This window comes from Polyergus mexicanus, unplaced genomic scaffold, assembly GCF_030449975.1.
Source record: "Polyergus mexicanus isolate NDT 795.1 unplaced genomic scaffold, iyPolMexi1.0 SCAF_18, whole genome shotgun sequence".
In the NCBI taxonomy this organism is placed as follows: domain Eukaryota; kingdom Metazoa; phylum Arthropoda; class Insecta; order Hymenoptera; family Formicidae; genus Polyergus; species Polyergus mexicanus.
This window is the reverse complement of record NW_027223338.1, coordinates 6,606,883-6,628,452: the sequence shown is the minus strand read 5'-3', so window position 1 is coordinate 6,628,452 and position 21,570 is coordinate 6,606,883. Positions and strand designations below refer to the sequence as shown.

General features: G+C 39.2%; 1 protein-coding gene across 1 annotated transcript; it reads left to right on the top strand.

The window, feature by feature from the left end:
• The first annotated feature begins 758 nt into the window (after positions 1 to 758).
• Positions 759 to 4,883, top strand: LOC138941067 (forkhead box protein D3). Its single transcript, XM_070310406.1, has one exon. It carries the CDS (start codon positions 1,009 to 1,011, stop codon positions 2,131 to 2,133), a length of 1,125 nt encoding a protein of 374 aa, XP_070166507.1. The 5' UTR covers positions 759 to 1,008; the 3' UTR covers positions 2,134 to 4,883.
• Positions 4,884 to 21,570: the final 16,687 nt, after the last annotated feature.

Here is a 21,570-nt window from a genome sequence, read left to right as displayed (position 1 = left end):
GAGACATCCTTGACAATGCCTCAACGGACGCCCGACGTGTGCGTCGCAGCTTGAGGCCGCGAATCGGATAAAAGTAAGACAACGAAGCAGGGCGAAGAGAAAAAGTTCCGTTATCGTTGTGAAAACAAACTATTAGCGTAAGATAGCACTCGTCAGGTGCAGGATAGAGTGACGGATAGAATGCGACAGTCGCTCCGCTGAAATATATCGCAACAGAAGTCGCTCGCGTCTTTTCCCGACGACAGACGATTTGTGGAAAAATTGCAAAAAGAAAGTGCGCGACATGAAGACACAGCCATAAAAACATCCTATTTGTATCATATGGCAATATTATAGTTGATCGCAACGTGGAAGAAGTTCTTTTTATTTAAGAAATTGAAAAGACTAAAATTTTTGTAGACTCGATGACTGAAATTTTTGATGATTGAACATTGTTGTAAAAATTATAACAACTGTTCGTACCAAAGAAATTTTGTGAATAATAATTTTGTGTGGAATTTTTGTTATCGGACAGTCAAAGTTCCCTTGTGAGAGATTATGTTAGACAAGAGTTGCTATAATTTACGATTAGCGATAATACTATATGATTCTCGTTGAAATATTTTATACTTGGACTTGGAACTTGGTATAATATAAATTTAAAAATTTTTAAAGATTTTACGATTAAAATACTCGATATATAATATACTCTAAAAAATATAAAGAATATACTCTAAAAAATTTTGTCTTCGAGCAAAAGTCATAAGAAAGGATTTCGACTTAGCATTCATTTTATGGTGAAAAAACAATCGTTTCAAAGGGCTCTCGTCGAATTTTTTGTCGACGAACATTTTAAAGTTTTTATCAAGAAAATAAACATTCTTGCATTGTATACGATCTTAAGAAAGCGCTTGAATTTTGGACGGAGAATGCTAGCGAGCGGCGATCTCGAGGTATCGGTCGCGGGACTGACAGCGAAATAGAAGCACCCCGGGGTCGCGTCCTAACGCTAATGAGGCGGCGATCACGATGGAGCCACGTGCGATGATGATGTCGAATCTGTCGTGCGACGGCTGCGCGGATAGCGACCGGGACTCGGACAGCAGCAGCATGATCGTGGACCCGGTGAGTCTCGACAAGAACGATCTGTCGCCGCCGTCGCAGACGTCATCAAGCCCGGTGATACCGAGCTGTTCGCCGATACCGATGTCGACCTCGGCGCCGCCGTCGGCCGGCAGGAGTCGAAGTGGTAGCAACGGCGGCGGTGGAGGACGAACTTCCAAGAAGACATATTCGATGATGTCGGCGTCGGCCCAATCAGGAAAGTCTAGTAGTTCGGGTCAACCCTCGTCCGGCTACGGCTCCGATAAGATGTCATCGTCCTTGATAAAACCACCGTATTCGTACATCGCTCTAATCACCATGGCGATCTTGCAATCGCCTCAGAAGAAGCTGACGCTGAGCGGTATTTGCGAATTCATCATGTCCCGCTTCCCCTATTATCACGACAAATTTCCCGCCTGGCAGAACTCCATCAGGCACAATTTGTCGCTCAACGATTGCTTCATCAAGATTCCGAGGGAGCCAGGAAATCCGGGAAAAGGCAATTATTGGACTTTGGATCCGCTGGCGGAAGATATGTTCGACAATGGTAGCTTTCTGAGACGCAGGAAGCGATACAAGAGGCCGCCGCCGCATTACGTACTGCGGGATCGTGCGATAATGGCTACCTTCGCCATCTGCGGCGATCGGGGACCTTGTCCCGGCGGCGGCGGCGGCGGTCATCCAAACGCCCTGGCTTATCCCAGTGCCGCTTATCTATCGCCTCCACCCGGTTTGCCGCTGCTGGATTTTTCCCCGTCAACCTTGGAGGCGTTGAAGCTCGGTGGTTTCCTGGAACCGCCGCCGCCGCTCTACAAACCCGTTCCCATCACGGCGCCGCCGATCAGGCAAATCGATCCGACCCCCGCCAGAATCACGACGCTGCCGGTCAGCCACGCGACGAGCGTCGACAAGAAGCGTAACTTCAGCATCGACGCGCTCATCGGCAAGCAGGCGGCCAGCGATCAGAATTGCGGCGCGCTGCTGGATCTCAGTCCATCGGAGCATAGAGAGATCAGAAGCCAGGCGTCTGCCTTTTCGCCTCTCGTTTAGAAGCTCGTTTAGCGACCTTCTCTCTTAATCGCGAATAGTGACTTTCCTAAGGCGATAGCGTAACTAAAGTGCGGATGCGCTTTAAACGCATGCGTCCTTACGTAAAAAAAAAAAAAATAAATAATAATTTATAATTATTGCTGAATAAAAAATTGTTCCGCCTTCATCGTCGACGATTAAAGTCCAGGAACCTCAGTTTTCGCCCCTTGAAATAAAAAGTCGCACGAGAGAGATAGTATTCCTCCTCTCCTCTTTAAAAAAAAAAAAAGAGTGATCGGATCGTAAAGTGAACGCTGAACTTTATCGCGTTATAAAAATTTCGGTGACCCTATCGAGATCACATTGTGAACTGTGCGTCGCTGATCAGAGACTCGTCTCTACCGACGTATTTTCAAGAGATCCTCAAAAACGACTCGGGAGAATTCGATTTAATCGCTCCGCGATGAACGACTCGCTCCAAAAGTGATGGTAATCGATATGATTTAGCAGATATTCTCCGCTCGATCTAAATGAAATATTTTAATTTTGTGTATAAATAGAATATATTCAGAAATTGTATTTCTCCGAGATTCTCCGCGAGAGATCTTAATTTATTAATATCAAAACAGAAGATAAATATTCTTAATACAAAATTAGCATCTCCCCGTAATATTCTGTAAATAATAAATTTTTCTTTAAATACATTTTTTTTATAATATATGAATATTTTTTGTACTATTTAGAGAGGATTCACATGTAACGAGACACTCGACACGCAATATTTTCACATCTTGTAAAACCTCCGTGTGATTCTCTGAAAACGAAATATTTGCTCCGCATGTGTTAACCGTATATTATTACGATAAAATGCTCAGTGATTGCAAGCGATAAGAAGGACGTATATGAAGTCGAAATTCAAGCGTTATCTATGTTATCTACAATCCTAATTTTTATTCCGTGAGGGAAGAGTGTCATACTTCGCGTAATCGAATCAATCCTGGCATAAAATTCCAGATGGTCGTTTCTTACCGAGTAATCAAAACGAATCGCAGAAATAATAGAGAGACATATGAATCGATTTAATGAAGATGTATATCGAGGATAATGGCGCATCCCGTATATATCGGCGCATCTTTGTAAAAAGGAGTAGTGCAATAGCGTAGCGTTTTTTGTTTAACATCCCGCGTCGCTTCTCAAAATGACCGGTGGAAGTAGATATATCTAAGATTTACAAAATTGGGATATCAAAATTTCGGAAACGAGTCAAATTCTTTTTATCTTTCATAATAATGTAACACGAATGTCAATAATTAACCACTACTTGAATTGCTGCGTTTATGTGCGTACAGAACTTTCGCGTAATATGATTATAGTCGCTATATAATCATATAAATTCATATAAAATAATACGTAAATTAATTACGCGATTACTATAAATCTCTTCGACAAACGGAGAAGTTGAACAATAACGTACTTCCACTCGTCGAATAAATGAGCTTTTGCGCGAACAAAGTTCGTTGCGCGAATAAATTTGCCCCGCGTACCCTCCGATTCCACTTTCGTTGCCTAGAACTGTCGATTAGGCGAACTTAGGCCGCTTTTATATGGTCGATTAATATCGGCATTGTAAATACGAGTCCCGAACAAATATATGCGCAGCACTCTGTTATAGCGCGCGCGCGCGGGAGCGGGGAGCACCTTTCTTCGGTGGATTTAACGTAAAGCCGCCCGCCGCCCTCCCCATTTTTAGCCGTAAGCGGTAGACATTTGGTGTACATACAGCGAATCTATAGCGCGATCCGTATGTAATTGTGAATATCTATACGGCATTTTACCGTTAAGAAACGTTAAGAGACGTCTCGCGCGATGAAGAGAGTCGCCTCGTTTTAAAAAGAGAATATTTTCAATTATTTTTATCACTTTCAAGACGTTACATTTCGCAACGTACGTGATAAAGGATCGATGCAATCTTCGACGCATATCCGAATTTTTGAGACTTAAAAAAAGAAAGCAACATTATTTAAATTTTTAAAAACGGGAATTGTGCATTTTTTGGAAAATGTAACTTATTGAAAGGATTCTGGACGTATTAAAGCGCGCGCTTATTTTTAAAGTTTTGAGAAAACTAAAACTGCAGGACATAGTTGAATTTAAAATTGGTAGAAAATTGGGAGAAAGTTAATTAATGAATTTTCATTTTGTTAAAGTCCGACACTTCGCACACAACTGTCAAAATATGTAAAATCGATTAGCGTGCACTAATCTGACATTTACGCTACATATGCAATGACATTATTTGACATTTGATGAAAAATACACGACGCGAGCGTATGCAATACTTTTGAAAATTAAAACACTAATGATATATATAATTTATATTTGATAACGAAATTGAAAAATCTACCCGCGAATTCAAATTATTTTAACGTAAAAATATAAGCAAGCCCGCTATCCCTACATTGCTACGACCAGTGTACACAAAATGTGAAAATCTCGTCACGAGCGAGTATTTAGCGAATTTTTCCACGGTGATATATTTTACTAATATCATATATTTTTCAACTCATTACGAGACACCACTTCGCGGTACTTCACTTTGTTCCTCGGCTAAGACTAAGCGGCGAAGTTAAGATATATGTTTAGTTATAGGCTACACATCCTATCGTTAAAAGAATCATCTGTAGATCTTAGTAAGTATTGTATGTGTCGAAGTGATAGATTTATAATAATATGTATAACGATAAAAAAAAAACAAAAAAAACAATAAAGTATCGTTAAGTATATAAGGTGCGATATATTTCCCCATCTATCCTCTTTTTTTATTTTCCTTCTCTCATTCTTCATTAGGGTAAAATTCCAAATACGTATTGTTATTACATATAATGCAATTGTAATTTTAGTTACTCTTACGTAATGGGGATAGAAACAAAGATTGTATAAATATAGCAGAGAAATTTGCCGATCACCCGAGAGAAACGAGTAATTTTCTTCATCACGCTTTGACAGGAAAGAATGTCGTGTGCGCGAGATAAAGCGATAACGGGAAAAGATGCGAGGGAAGTCGGCAGAAGCGAGAGAGGGCGTACAAAGCAATATCTTGTTTACCCGTTTCTCTCGGCGCTGACAATACAAAGCGGAAAAGAGAAGAGAGAGAGCGGAGGCGGCGACAACGGCAGCAGGCTAGAGGAGAATGAGTGGATTTTCATTGCAGTTTAATCCCTGCCCCCCTTCCACGTTTCCCCTCGTATACCCCTCGACGACGGTATTCTAAACGGCGATACGAAGGCAACTCTTGTCGCTTGGGGTGACGATATTACATTCCTCGATCGTGACGAAGATAACGGCCGCCGCCACATCTCGCGGTAATTCGAGCATCGCGCTTAAAACGCGTTTCTTTTAATCTCTCCGTTTCTCTTTGTCGCCTTCTTATTCTCTCTCTCTCTCTCTCTCTCTCTCTCTTTCTCCATTTGTTTTCCCTTTTACTTTTTGTTCGTGTGTCTCACGCGGGGAGGAAAATTTATGACGCCTAATGAGACGCGCAGAAGCAATTATTATTGACTTATTACGCACAATGCACGCAAGTATCTATAGATTAAATCAAGAATGATGAAATAATTTCATGCAATGAGCACGAAGTACGAAAGCGCGGTCGAGTTAAATCTTTTCATCATCTTTTTCATTAGCATAGTTGACTTGGTATATATGCGGATAATTTTGTAGAGAACACACGGTGTGTTGGGAGAAAGAGCTTTAATCGATTAGCTTAATTATTGATAAACGCGCGAGAGCGATAAATCAAATTATCTTTCGTATCTTTGTAATATGTATAATATGATCGCGTTTTCAATACGGAAATAAAATCAAAGTCGCGATATCGCATAGCTCTAGATTGATATTACATTTGTCATACGATAAGATTGTCAAACATGTTAATGTATGCTATCGGATAAACAACTTCTAGAAATCGTCTTTTTCTTCGTTTCGTGATTTTTTCCACATTCAATAGTCAATTAACACGTGTCTTACATCCGTTATACAACAAGCATAATATTTGATTTTTTAGATAAAAAAGTAATTGTGTGTGTGTGTGTGTGTATGTGTGCACTAAATTTATTATTAGAACAATCTTGCGAAGAAACCAGTGTTGCACATTGCAACATTCATTATGAAATCGTTAGATTTACGAGTATTACATTAGATTGCAAAGATTTACGATTGCGTGTACATAAGATTTAAGCGTGCGCCGAATAACGATGATGCTACAATTTATAAAGGCAACTATTATTGCATTATCTCAAATACATAAGTAAACGTTGCATCGCAATGCGATAAAATAATTGCGCATGCGATAAGAGGATCGAGGAGCCCAGGGTCGAGGAGAGAGAAAATTCAAAGATAGATACATAGATATACCATATATCGCGGATAAACACTTGCCAACAATTTAACTTTGGAAAAGTTTAACGTAGCGCAATTTATCAAACAACAATTTTAAACGCAACAGTCATTTATAAGATAATGAGACAGAAATTATTTATTATTAATTAATCTCAATTTGCACTGTTAAGATTTAAATCATCAACCTTTTTCATTAAAATAAAATTATGTCATCTGTAATTGCAAAAATCTAATTAAATAAGAGACGAAACGGAAAATAGAAAGAGAGAGAGAGAGAGAGAGAGAGAGAGAGAGAGAGAGAGAGAGAGAGAGAGAGAGAGAGAGCGTGTGTGTGTGTGTGTGTGTGTGTTGTTTGAATTAAACTACTTTGATATTCTGAATGATGTCAATAGAGATTGACATGAATAAGTTTTTTTAAGAAAAACACGCTAATTAATTTTCACTATTTAGATTAATTATAATTGAATATATATTTAAATTAATTTTTTTTGAAAATTATAATATAATTTTAAGTTGATATTTTTTTATCTCAGCTCTAAAAGTCTTTCTGCGAATCTTATACGAACATTCCTTTTCGTTTATATCTTTACTTACAATTAGACGTAAAGTACATATCTTTGACGATCGCGTTACGATATAACGGACACGATAAATAGTTGATGAAAAAAATAGAGAGAGAGAGAGAGAGAGAGAGAGAGAAGAGCGTATCGTTGTCACGATCGTGGTTCCTCGCGCGTGCAACACCCCTTTAATCGTCCGTCAAGTGTGTGTGCATTTGGAATGTAATATATCCTGGCGGCCACGTGCCGCTCACGTGCCGCTAAGTGTTTGTTTCGGTTTGCATTGTCACCACGGATACAAGGGCGCGCTCGTGCCAAAGGCGTGTGCCGGACCGTATTCACGGGAAATGGAAAAGAAGATGGTGAAGATGAGTCTCATTGGCTCCCCTCCCCCCCCCTCCCCCTCCTTTCCTTTCATAACTTCTCGTTCAGGGGGTAAATAACGTGCCAGTGGTGTTGACAATTAGAAGCGATGGGAACGAGGTTCATTACGCGAGAGGAGAGAAGACCCTCTGATCCGTCGTGCGTATCCGTGAAACGTGGAAATATTTTCGACCTGGCTGCGCCGATTCTCTCTCTCTCGGTATCAATCGGGGGCTCGGCTCGAATTTTTGTCCGCTCATGGTATCTTATTGCGAGTTATCTCATTTAAAAAAAAATGCCAAGACGTTTTTAACAACGATCGCGTATAAAGACGTATACTCGCTTATCGCTGCTCTATTTTAATTAACTGCATACCAATAGAAGCCGTTGGTCGATGGTAAACATCTTAGACATATAGAGATGTTGACAGCTCAGCAGAAGCCGGGTAACGTTACATTAAATCTCTATAAATACGGAAACTCTATACGGGCTATGTAATACCATATACCGGAGCAAATATGCGACGCACAAATTAAATCTTGTTTAAATATTAATCTGATTAATCTGACAAAAGCTAAAATATTTATATTTCGCGGCTGTTTAAAAAGATAGAAAAAGAATCGTAATAAATATTTATTAGTCGAAAAGTATAAAAGATCAGTATCAGAAGAGTACGAATAGAAATAATGCGAGAAAAAAAAAAAAAATTCGACAAGTCCAACTATGCCATTGTGCTATCAAAGAATTAGCGAGACGAAAAAGCCAAAGAAACGCGCAAAATCATCGACGCTCAGTTTTACCGCGGAAACTTAGCAATTACGCGCTAAAGAGAAATGATAGGAAGTCTTCTTCGGATTGTCTGAGGGTAGCTGCGGAGCGAAGAGAGCTTTAACGACGAATACACGTAGGATACGCAGAAGGGCCATACGGTGGTGCTTCAACGTAGCGTAGTATGGAGTGTGGTAATAAGTCGCCCAGAGACGATGTACACAAGGGAGAGTTCTGGTAGTCGGTTACTTCACTTTTTGACTTCCCGGAGCAGAGAGATGCAGAGAGAGAGAGAGAGAGAGAGAGAGAGAGAGAGAGAGAGAGAGAGAGAGAGAGAGAGAGAGAGATAGAGAGAAAGAGAGAAGCACCAAGCAATGACCAATATTATGATAATTCGAGCCTCTCGCGTTTTATCCTTTCGCGCCCTCCTCCGCTTCCTCTATCTACCCTTCCCGTCACTTTTATACGGAGGGCGAGAAACCGGGTGAGTTCTCCACTCGCTTCTCCCTTCTCCTACGGAAGGGACCGGAAGCAGCAACGGCGGCAGCCATGTTTCGGAGGCGCGGGCGTGGCCTTCCGGTTGCCCGGGGCAACCGGTGTTATCCGGATATCGACCTGGGAGCGACGAGAAGGGTGGCTAGGCTTCTGTACGGGAGGGAAAATGTTATCACTGCTTTGTGGTGGCTAAGATAGCAACCCGCCCTACCCCGTCGCTCCTGCGAGGCCTCTCTCCTTCTCCTCTCCCTCGTCGTCCTGCCCTCGTTGTCCTCATCCTCTCTACCTCTCTCCGCCCGCCCAGTCTTCTCGTCTCACCTACGCGCGATCCTCCACGTCGGACGTCCGTGCGAGAGTCGGCAGTCGCAGGATCTATCCCGTGATGGTATATCCTTGGAATGTACGGATACCACGGATGGCCCCGATGTCGTACCTGCGTGTGTACATGCGTGCACGCGTTCGTTCATGAATCGTATTAGGTTTTTGCGCCTTACGAGTTTCCGCGCGAATATTTCACGGGAAGAATTTCAGAAAGATTAAGAGAGATTGATGGTTTCCCAGATAACATTTTCCGATAATTGTTCAAATCGAGCATATTTTCTGGAAAACTATTTTTGAGAAAGTAGATTTTAAAATACTTTAAATGCGCGACAGCTTTCTCAAAAAATTGTGCGATTCAGAAGACTTTTGAATATCTGAAAATTATTAAGCGAAAGAATTATGTTAATATAATAGATTTTTTTTTTTTTTTTTTTTTTTTTTTTTGGAAATAGAGTTAAGAAAAATAAGAAAAAAATTATCACGAGAGTATATTATCATCGTTTTCAACAATTTTATAATTATGATGATATTTCGCATTTTTTCGAATCTGTAATTATTACGTATTTAAATTAATAATTCAAAACAATTTTGCGCGAAAATATCTTTCGTTTTTCTGTCATGATCGTTTATTCAAAGCATATCTTAAAAGCAAGTGTCGTAGAAACGTACAGCAAAAATTAGGATACGCGATTCGAATACGGTGGATAGTATTATAAACGTTTGCCCGACGCGAAATTACAAGGACCTTAAGATGATGAAGCGGTGAAATCCTGTCGCGCTATCCTAGCTTAAGGAGGACATCGTATACCATACAGCTACCGTCGTGTCCTGGCATACTATGGAATTCTGAGAATGTGTGCGAGCCAAGGATGATATTAGATTCTTGGACAAAGTTTTCGCATGGTCGAGGTCTCAGGGGCAGCTACCGGAGACTGCTCGTTCCTGAGCAAGGACGCGTGTTATCCTGCGGCATTGATTTCTTCCCAGTTTTTTCGCCCCGCCGTTGCTGCGACGACAAAAAGGCTTCGCTTAATCTCCTTGTATATATTATTTAATTAATTTAATATTGGGATATCTATATATGTTTTAATGCGTTGCCTTTTGTGTGACTGAAAAATTATTTTTAAAAACCGCCTCAAATATATATTCTATACAAATATATTCTACACAAATGTCTGCAGTTACTCCTTAATGTCTTAAATAAAGATTTTAAAACGCTCCGTATAAAAATGTTCTATATATTATACACTATGTGTAAAATGTTTCGCATTTCTTTTTGATAATAAAATCTTTACGCAACTTTCAGAATCAACTTTTTTTTTTTTTTAACGGAAATATGGAGACATGTCATTATATTAAAATATCATTTATCCCGTTACGTTAATATATTTAATATTCTTCAAGGATTGAAAATATCTTTTATCGTAATTAGAAAATGCATTTGAGATATAGAAACGAGTGTTTGAAAAATTTGCATACATTTATTTTAAAAGAAAAATTTTCTGAGAAGATTAAAAAAAAGATTCATCGCGCTATAAGACAAAATGGGAAACGTAAAGGGAGTACGATATTTATAATGTATAGCTTCCTTGGGAAAGTTCAGGCATGTGTCTCAAAACTTTTGGCCGCTTTCGCACCAATATCCAAGTGGTTTCCGTAAGTAGAATAAAAAGTACACGAATATATCAAATATGCCGACGATGTATTGTACATACGTATGCATACGCGCGGTTGAAATGCAGGACGCAAAATTTTTTTTTTATTTTTTACCCAATTTATTGTTGCTAAAAACAGTGCAATGCTGTTCTGCATTTTTTACGCCAAGTCGATATTTAACTTTGATTATAAAATTATCGATTCTAGAAATCAATTTTTCCAATTCGAATTCCTTTATACAGCATCTATATCAAAAATCATTTTCAGCGTCATGTCACCATAGTTTAACGGATAATTCTCATCACGCGATCGGTATATGTGACCGCATATTTACAAATTTAATTTCATCGGAAATAATCACGGTGCGAGGTGCGGTCTACCCGATGTCACGTTCGAACGAGCAGCCTCGCTTATTCGGACGCGTCTGGATGAGCGTGCGTAAACAGGAGGAAAGACGGAACCCACGCACGCAATACGTATAAGGTTGGTCGCGAAATCCTCGTGGGAATAGACACTTGGCTTTGCGTTTAAGGACGCACGATCATGCGCGTGTGCATACAGACGCGCAGTTTAATGCACTGTTTGCTGTTTGCACTTTGTACTAATGGCCGGGCTTAGCGAGATTTAAATTTCTCGGTGATCGAGCCGGGGACTGGGTGGTGTGTCCCCCTAACCCCCTCCCCCCCCACCCCAGGGAAAGGCGGGCCATACCGGAACGATTTAAACTTCTCGACCCTCTCGAGTAATAATTCGGCCGAGTTATAGAGCCCGCGGGACGCGAGACTTTAATTCTTCCTTGTCGTCGTCGCGCCATTCTTCTTATTGTTAGTTAATAGGCACGTCATTTACGGGCGGATAAATTTGCAGGCCCCGATGGGGCTGCAAAAGATTTGCAAATTTCTTGGAGAGAATTACCTGTCGTCTCGAGATTTATCGCTGATGCACGAAGAGTGTCATTAAACTTTGTAATGATACTATACATGAGCGTTTCTAATCTCAATTTTAATTCAATTCTGATTAAGGGACAAGACCATTATTTAAATTTATATATGTATATATAAATATTCAGATTTTAAAAGATTTTTTGGACTTGAAATAAATATAGTTGTCTACATTTTATATTATTTCCGTCAGAATATCGATATTGATTTGCGGACTTAAAATTGTATATCTCTATTTCAATGAATAATATATACTCTTAAAGAGTCGACAAAGAGTCGAGAAATTTTCATTTATCAAATTTTTCAAATTTTTTAAATATGAATCCAAAGAAAATGAATCTTTTACCTTGAATGGGGACCTTATTCTTTAACTTGTAAAAATATAAATTTAAAACATTTTGGAAAAAATAATCTTTTCAATTACGGATAGAATGCCATGCCGAGAATTGTGGATCGTTTAAAGCGGGCTCTCTATCGCTTTCAATACTTGTAATTCGAGCGGAACAACGTATGCCAAAAGATTTTTAACGAGGTTTCGGCGAATACGCGTCAAGCGGACTCGCAGCAGTGATTCGTGCGCGTCGCCAAAGGCCGAAGAACGCCCCTACAGGGTGCGGGGCTGCTGAACACGATACGAGGGGTGCTCGGTCGAGTGTACGTCGACGCGGAGCCGTAATTGTTTTACTCCCGTAGCGTTCCAACGAAAGAGAGAGAGAGAGAGAGAGAGAAATAATCGTCTTTCTCTCTCTCTCTCTCTCAATCTATTTCATCCGCATCCCCGTAGCAGCCACTCTCGTTTCATCCCGACGCGACACCACCCGCAGCGTGCCTATCATGCGCCACTAATGCCTAACAGGTTAACGTCTCGCATGATTATTCTATTGCCCCACGTGCTTCTGCCCCTCCCCCCCCTCCCCCCTCCCACCGTCCGTTCGCGCTAATTCGAGCGGCTTTAACCGTAATATTTTGCGTCCCAAAGCTGAAGCGATTTTCTCGCGGCTTTTCCCATCTCACGCGGAAATGATCTGCAAAACAATCGACGATTACAATGAATTTTATTGATTGATGTAATAATGTAATTTGTGAATCAATTTTTTTATAGATTGTGTTATTTTCTATTATAACATATATATATATATATAAAATGAAATATACTTTATTGCAATTGTTTTTCTTGCGAAACGGCAATTATATTGTCTTATTTTACTTTTATTATTTCCGTATTAATCTTCATTATCATTATGATTTACATTAATTAGAAACGTTCGTCTCTATACATTTTTCGCTTCATTATCTTTCTTTAAAAAAAAATTTTGCCGCGATATATAGCCGATCAAATTAAATTCGACGTGAAATTTAATCACAGCTTTCGGATGATTAAAATTTACGCGCATACATCCGTATGCGGCGCGCTCGATTATATGCGCTAAAATTGTGAAAAATTATTGCTTAACTCCGCGATAAATTGTTTGCATTAAATTAACAAATATACACTGCAAATACGCGCGCGGAACGCACAAAAGCGGCAATACGTTCGACAGCCACATTAAATTAAAAAAAAAAAAAAAATATATATATATATATCATTAAATTACAAATATATCATGTCTCGGATATTATGTGCATGAGATTCGCGCGCAAGCGTTTTTTTTTTTTTTATTAAATTGCACACAATCTGTTTGCATCGGCGAAATCGCACCGCTTCGCTTCGTCTCTTACCGGATTTTTCAGCGATTCCATTACTCGACGTGCGATTATCGATCGCACGTTTCAATATGCGATGAGAGAAATTTTCGGAAAAACATATCAGATATCAAATATTAATTTAATCTATGTTAAATTCTCTTGCAAAACTCTCTAATTTCACATAGATTTTATAGAAATAATGTTCAAAGTCGGTGACACTAAAAAATATATTTTGATACGAGTGACGCGATAATAAAAAATGTAATATTAAAAAATCATCGCTTGTCAATCATGGCTTGTAATCTTTTTCATTCAATTTGCCAAAGATTATACATGAATAAATTTTTATAGGAATATTTAGCATGTGCATAAAGTATTAATAAATTTGATTAATAGCGCTTGTGTATGTAATACTTAAATTATTAAGGCATTAAGGTATTAATGAGTTAATATAAATTTGCTAATTTTATCTCTGTCTTGAGAGAATAATCTTTCGAAATTTCTCAGCGCAAAATGAAATTATTCACAATATGCGATACTACAACATATATGACGCAAAAGATAAAGAAGTCAACTGTTAAGGAAATCACAATAGTCGTTCGCCGACGAATGGCGCAGACGTATCCGTCAAACGATCGGGCACATCGAGCAGATTTCGACATTCGGGCTTACTTCCGTTAGACCCGCACAGAATCCAATGTCCGCTACGTTGACATTACATCGAATGCTTATCGAGTGAGCGATCGAGCACGACGATGTGCTCTATGTGCACTCGCATTCCCCGGGTCAATACGAACCGAACGTTTCATATCGGATGACAATTGCAACCGGACGTGTTTCGCAAAGTACTCGATCGCTCTCGCGTTATAATCGGACTCCGATCGTTTAGATACATCAGCATCGTTTCATATCGAAGATGTTTTTCCGTACTTGAGGATTCGAATCGCCGCGAATTACAATCTTCGAGACGTGATGTTTGATGTTAAGTAAATAAGAAGTGGAAAAATACGCTACTGCAATTCTGTAGATGTAAAGGGAAGATTGATTAAATATTCGAAATACTGACAACCATGTGAAAATAACGAAGAGTAAATTTAAGAAAAAGCAGTATGTAATGCACAGTATGTAAAACACAGCGACTTAAAAAAAGAATCATAATATTCGAATAATAATAATTACTTGCAATCGCACACTGTCTTATTACATATTTAAATTACAAATGTAAATTATAAATAGAATTATATAATATATAATTATTTACTCCGGTTCACATTTACTTAATTCTGTAAGCATATAATTATTGGTGCTCCCCATTTTTAATCTTTATAACAGATTAAAATTATATCGCACAAATTCAATATATATGATTATGATATACATATATAAAGTACATTAATTTCACCAATTATTCTTTAGAGAAAGACTTAAGATACAAAGATAGATAAATTTAGAATGAGTGATATTGAGCGATATTACGCGCATAAATAATTTTCCATGTTGTTATTCCATTCGTCGCTTCTGTGATGGAACGTTCGTTGATTATTCCATGGCGATTATAATCGCGTGAAAAGCAGACGGAGAAATAAAATAGCGACGCGGAACGCGCGTATAACGCGAGGTTATTGATTTCTTTGGCCGCTTTTACGCGCTTGTCGCGTTTAATCCCGTATAAAATACTTGGTGTTCCCCGGGGCGCTCTTCGCCAGTTTAAAACTGCATTCGCATTTAATTCGAACAACCGGTAACCGGAAAATGGCGCGGCAGCGTGCAGTCGGTCGGAAAATCGAAGTAGAAAACTTCGCAATTAGTCCGGCAATCTCTTTGCTACCCCGCCGTTTTTAACGGCAGCCGAAGTAATTAAACGTCGGCCAATTAAACGCCTCATAACATTTTTCTAAAGTTTCGCTCATCCGTACGGCCCGCAAATGACGAGCGAAAATGTGACAGATTATTATTGCGACTACGCGAAAATCCGCTGAAAACAGATGCATTCGCTAAATATAGTATTTTGATACTTGGGAAATAAAATATCAACGCGTTCTATAAACTCTATCGAAAAAGATGTACAACATTATTTATATTCCATCTTCTGGTTATTAAATGGTAAATTTAGATCAGATTTTTAAATGTACACGAATGCATGAAACATATAAAAATTGGGATACATGGCTATTTTAAATCTTTACACGAGAAGTACATTGCGTTTAAAAAAAAAAGACGAACTATCGACGTAACAAATCGTTCATCGTATGCGTAGCTTTTCTATCGCGCAATGTAAAAAATACGGAAAGAGATCTTTCCATACCTGCATATCTTTAATTTGAAAAACTTTATTTAATTTTCGAGTGTAAAGATATCATTTGTGTGAAATTAGCTTAAAAATATTTTGGTAACATACTACGGCCAAATATAATGTATTACTTGATTCGCAGCCGTCGTGTACAAGTACGAAAAATACTATTGCGTCATCGTATAATTTGCGAACGCGTCGAAGCGAATCGAGAAGCGGATACGCGGCCGCAAACGAAATTATGCGGCGAAACTATGATGCGACGCCGTCCGTCGACAATCGCGACCGGCTGTTTAAAGTTCATAACCAGCCCGACAGTTTATCAGCGGCGGCCCGTAAATCCGATTACAAGAACAGATTTATTTTGACTGGCGCACGTGACCCAACAAAAACGCGGGCCGGCTCTTAATCCACTTTCGGTGTGAATTGAAACGCCGCACCTGCTCACGACAACAGATGCGTTTACCGCTATAGATTATCATTCATTCATAAGGAGAGAGAGAGAGAGAGAGAGAGAGAGAGAGAGAGCCTTCTCCTGTATACATGTATGGAGATCTGTCACGTGCTACGAAATCATTTTATTAGTTTTCATAATGTATTCGAACGCACGCATTTTCGAGACAACCCTCACGGCCTCGATTAAAATGAACTTTTTAAATCGGTTTTCGGCTTTTCGAGTGATACATTTTGTTAATCTTTTGCGTTATCAATCATTTTTCTAATGATTAAATTAATCTAAAAACCACATAACACCATATAACATTATATCTTTTTATTATTACTGAGTACTGTATATATGTAAATCTTCAAATATGAAGATTGGAATTTCGCTTCATCAGCCATTACTGAAATGAAGCTGAAAATTTGTGATATGCATCAATTTTTACACAAATTAACTTTGACACAATTGATTAATAACAATGCTTAATATATGGATTAAATACACGTCACCCTATTCCAAATAATTTACATGAATCAAAAATTAATAAACGACACACTTAGTAATATTACTCGGTGAGTTTGAAAAATAGTTCGATATTGGCATTGAACCAACACAGGCAGGCGTTTCTATCGCCCAATCGCATGGAACTATTTACTTCTAATAACCGTTCTCCGAGGCAATAATTGCGTTCCCGATGAAACGGCACAGCGACGGCCACTGGAATCGGGTTCCGATCCCTCGGTGATGCACGACGATCTCGCAAACAAATCGATCCTCGCGCCCCACAGTTTTACGATCTAATGCCGGTCGTAATTTATAGCGATCTACCCCGTCACCGCGTACTCGCCGGACGAGAGGGGTCGCCCTTTAATGGCTATGTCGTTGGTCGTGCCGAGAGTCATTTATTTCAAAGTGATCCCCGGGTATATCAAGGAAGATAATCCGAGCTCATAAGCCACCGCACGCGATGGACACAATGCTCCGCACCGTCACGTCGAATAATTCATAAATATCCGACGATATGTGGACGAATCTGTTTATCCGATCTGCCGCCGCGGCAAATTGTCCATTCGACGTTATCGTTCGTTATTCATAATCCACATTTAGCACCCATCTGATGCTAAATGTTATTTGTTTTGTCCGAAGGATGTGTATCGTGCTATCTCGCGTTGAGAAATATTTAATATTAATCGTGGCACACATGAATAAACTTTATAATAACCGGATGACAATCGGCTTCGTCGTAAAAGAGAATGGGTTAACGGTATGCAGATAAATCTTGATTCAATTAAAGTAAATTTTAACCTAATAATTTCTAAATTAAAACAGTTTCGAAATTGAAATGAATTAGTTACGGTTTTGATGTAAATATAGTAATAAAACGAAGAAAGTCTATGAAAATCTTAAGCTTACTTATAGCATGGTCATTTTCTGTGTATGTATTGTACGATAAATACGGATTCCGTCTTTTGTCCATTCTTGTATATAAAGCAAAAATTTGTACGTTTAATACGCACGGTTTTGAATAATTCAAAAATATACACAAGACAAAAAGTTTTCTTTTCAATAGAGATACATATTATTGTGCAACACGTCGATAAGATGTGAAATGGAATAAACGTTAGATCAAAAATGTGATTCATCGTTTAAAAAATTACTCTCTATGAATAATATTTAGATATATAAATAAAATGAATCAATATTGCAAAGAGAGAGAGAGAGAGAGAGAGAGGGAGGGAGAACCGTATTTATTAAATGTGGAAAAATATTTTCTTGGTACATTCGATAATCCCTGTCTTGCTTTAAAGCGAGATATGAATAATATATGTTTAACGGAAAATAGTAGGGCAAATCGTAATAACTCGCTCGAGAACGGCAAATACATTGAATAGTCGCGTCATGGAAGACGATGTCATCTGCTTCGTTCCCCGCACTTTCTACGTTCTTTCGCTCATTCCTTTGTCCGCTCCTTCAACACAGTTCTTTTCCCTCCCGTCCCCCCCCCCCCTCCCTGATACAATCAACTTCAAGGGTGCACGAGAAACGAGGTAGCCATTTATCCGCTACCCTAGGAGTAACCAAGCGGGGAAAGTCCAAGAAAACTGAGTATCCCGCCATTGTCGCGACTTTTTCTTTCCTCAGGATCGAAGAGAGACCTTTTTGTGCCTCACGAGCATGTTACTCTTGCAGTATTTCGTTAAAAAAAAAAAAAAAATAAAAAAAAGCGATAAACATATATTTACGGAGATAATGAAATTTGAACGCAAATTTCAAGGGACCGAGGCTCTTTCTCTTTGAGAAATTAGTACAAGATAGAAAATGAAAAAAGCTACGATGAGAAACAGTTTTTTATATATAGCGATCGATTAAATGCAGATATATTGATGCTTAAAAATTAAAAAGATAATAAATATTTCTTCGATAACATATCGAGATTGCGGCAAAGCGAACATTGGCGAAGGTAGCATCAGCCGCGCGCATTGTAGACATGTACGTAGCTTAACGCCCACAATATCAGGTTGCTGAGCGACCCACCGCCCTAGGAGGAAAATTTAATTTCAGCTGACAACATCCTGTTCCCGGTTGCACACTGCGCTCAGCATTCTACGAAATCGCATGCGAGACGCGATGGCTGCTTCTCAGGCGCGCCAGCTTTTCTCGATGATATAGCTCGTTTTCCCCGCACTAGATCCACCGATATCGTATTTACTTTCGCAAATTCGAAGCGTATGGTGAGGAAAATATATTCGCGACGAATTACGGAGCATCCATAAAATTTTGCGCGTACATCGAGATTGAAAATTTTATTTTTTATTTGTTTGTTTGTTAATACTTTACGCATTTCTCTTCTATTTCCTTTCGCGAATAAAAATTTTTCAAAGTTATTATAAAGAATAGAAAAAAAGAGTTATATTTAATATATATTTTATTGATATTATTTATAAAAAATCGCGCCTACACGAAATTTATTGCATTCCAAAAAATAGACTTCATTTGTACAGTTAGAAAATATATGTAGACGAGAACAGATGTTACTTTATATTTAAATTGTTTCATACGTTTTATGCCTTTTTGCTCCCGACAAACGTGTGTCGTAACTAGATCTACGAACGACTGACACTTTGCAGAAAAAGATCCATCCATTCCGTTCACCGATGTAATAGAGTTACAGCGATTCAGCGAAATACCCGTATGTCCCGACAACGGTCGATTCGGCGTTTTCTCGAATTACTGCGCGTAAGGTACATCGTATATCCGCTTGTCGATGCATTTGGATCTCGTGGCACGTCCGTATATACATGTGTAAAGATTGCTGACGCAAGAACGCGGAAGACTCACTGAGCGATATCGATGAAATTTCGCACCATAGTTGCGTAAATTTCTGTGAAATTGGCTTTGCAAAAGAGGGCTACATCGAAAGAATGCAAGTTTTTGCTACGCACGATAATTGTTTCTTGCAATATAATTATTAATCCGATGAATATAATATAAAACGGATTATTTTCTCATTTTCGTGTAAACGTACTTTTGTCTTGAGATTAATTTTTTTTTTTATGTAACATTGCAATCTCTTGACTTAATCAACTTTGTAAAAGCGACGGGAGAATATTAAAAGATATTAATATTTTTTTTATTTTGAAAATTATTATTTTTTTATTTAGAGGAAAGAATGCAGTCGAAGCTGAGGCCATTTTTAAGAATTAATATATATATATATATATACATATATCTTATGATCCGCGCCCCCACCCCCTTGATGCTTGGGAGCCTCGGAGATGACATTTCTTCGCCGAGCGTGCCCGAGCGATTCGCGCGACTGGAAAATACCTCTCCGGAAGCTGAGGCTGACTACAACCATTATTTGTTCTAGTTGGCCGTCGTCGTGGCACACAGCCGCCCGATTCCTCGTATACCTTGTACATCCCTCTCCCGCACCGTACCCCCCTTGCGAATGCCGCGCGACCATTTTCTAACCAGACCTGGATCCCACCTCTTCTCCGGCTGGCCTCGAGCAACCATCCGCGACCTCTCCATCGTCCTCCTTCTCCGCCGTATCTCTCCCTACACATTTCGCATATATATGTATATATATCCTCGAAACCTCCGTCCCTTCGTCCTTCCCCTACTTACACTACGCCTCTTCGCTTCCCTTTCTCCCGCCCCTCTCCCTCTCTCCCGTTCCTGTCCCTCTTCCACGGCCACTCTTCATCGTCGCTCCTCTCGGCGCACCGACATATCCTAGCGCGCTACGTCTATTTATCCACCTAGCGGTATGATATTACACCCCGGGGCACACTTTGGGGATTCTCCCACCCCCGATAGCGGGGAGTCGAGGGCACCCCCTGAAGCCACGCCCAATCGCGAGCCGGCAGTCGGTGCACCGCTCTCCGGCTGTTTCCAGAGCCGAGTCCATTGGCCCGCGCTGACTTTGCGTCATCGCCACCCCGTCGCTCGCCGTCACCTGCACACCGCGTGTGTTTCACGGATGAGGCTTTCGGATCCGCTGCCGCCGCCGCCGCCGCCGCGGATCGCTTCGTCCAGAACGGGGTTGCGAGGACGGAGGACGGGGGAAAAAGGAAAGGCAATGGGATACCGGTTTCTACCGGCAAGACGGAGAGGCTCTCGCGAGACGAAGAGGGTGTTGAAATTTAGAAGGCTTCATTTGGTCCATTCTTCGACCGTCACGGCGCGGCAAACTATAGCAGTTACAACGCTTATACTTGAATTCTTCTCCCCCTCACCCATGCGCTTTCTCCTTCTCTCTTCTTTCCTCTCGCTTTCTTCGTTTTATTATACTTTCTCGCTTTAATATTCGTCTGCTTGCGCAGATTTTCTTTGAATAAAAAATCTCTGATATTGGATTCCTCGCGAAAAGTATATGGTTTCGATGGTTTATATACGTGTATAATGGTTGTACAAGTACTACGATAAAATATTTTTCCGCGAAAAAGACGCGTCTTCTTGACATTAGACACGACAATCTGAATAAAATTTTAAGAATGCCCTTTATCCTTCAGAAATGAAAACTTTGGTATATCTGACTTTCACATTGATAACATTGGATGTAATCGATCGTCTACCCTGTATTGCACATTAATACATATATGTGTGTATTTGCTATATATATATATTTTAAGATATCTCTATATTTTATTTAAAATTTAATTATTAGGTTAATAAATATTATATTAAATAATAAAAACTGCCTCATTTATATTTATGGGCAATTTATGATCATTAAAAGTCAATATGAAAGCCTAAATATACTTATGTATAATTATTATTCAATTTAATATTAATATGATATAATTATCATATTAATATTAAATTAATATAATGTTATTTCAAAGCTTTTCGTGATTATAATAAAACTTTTTCTCTTTCATCGTTACTTTTATCATTATCGTGTTGATATATATATATATATATATATATATATATATATATATATATATATATATATATATGTGTGTGTGTGTGTGTGTGTGTGTGTGTGTGTGTGTGTGTGTGTGTGTGTGTGTGTGTGTGTGTAGTGGA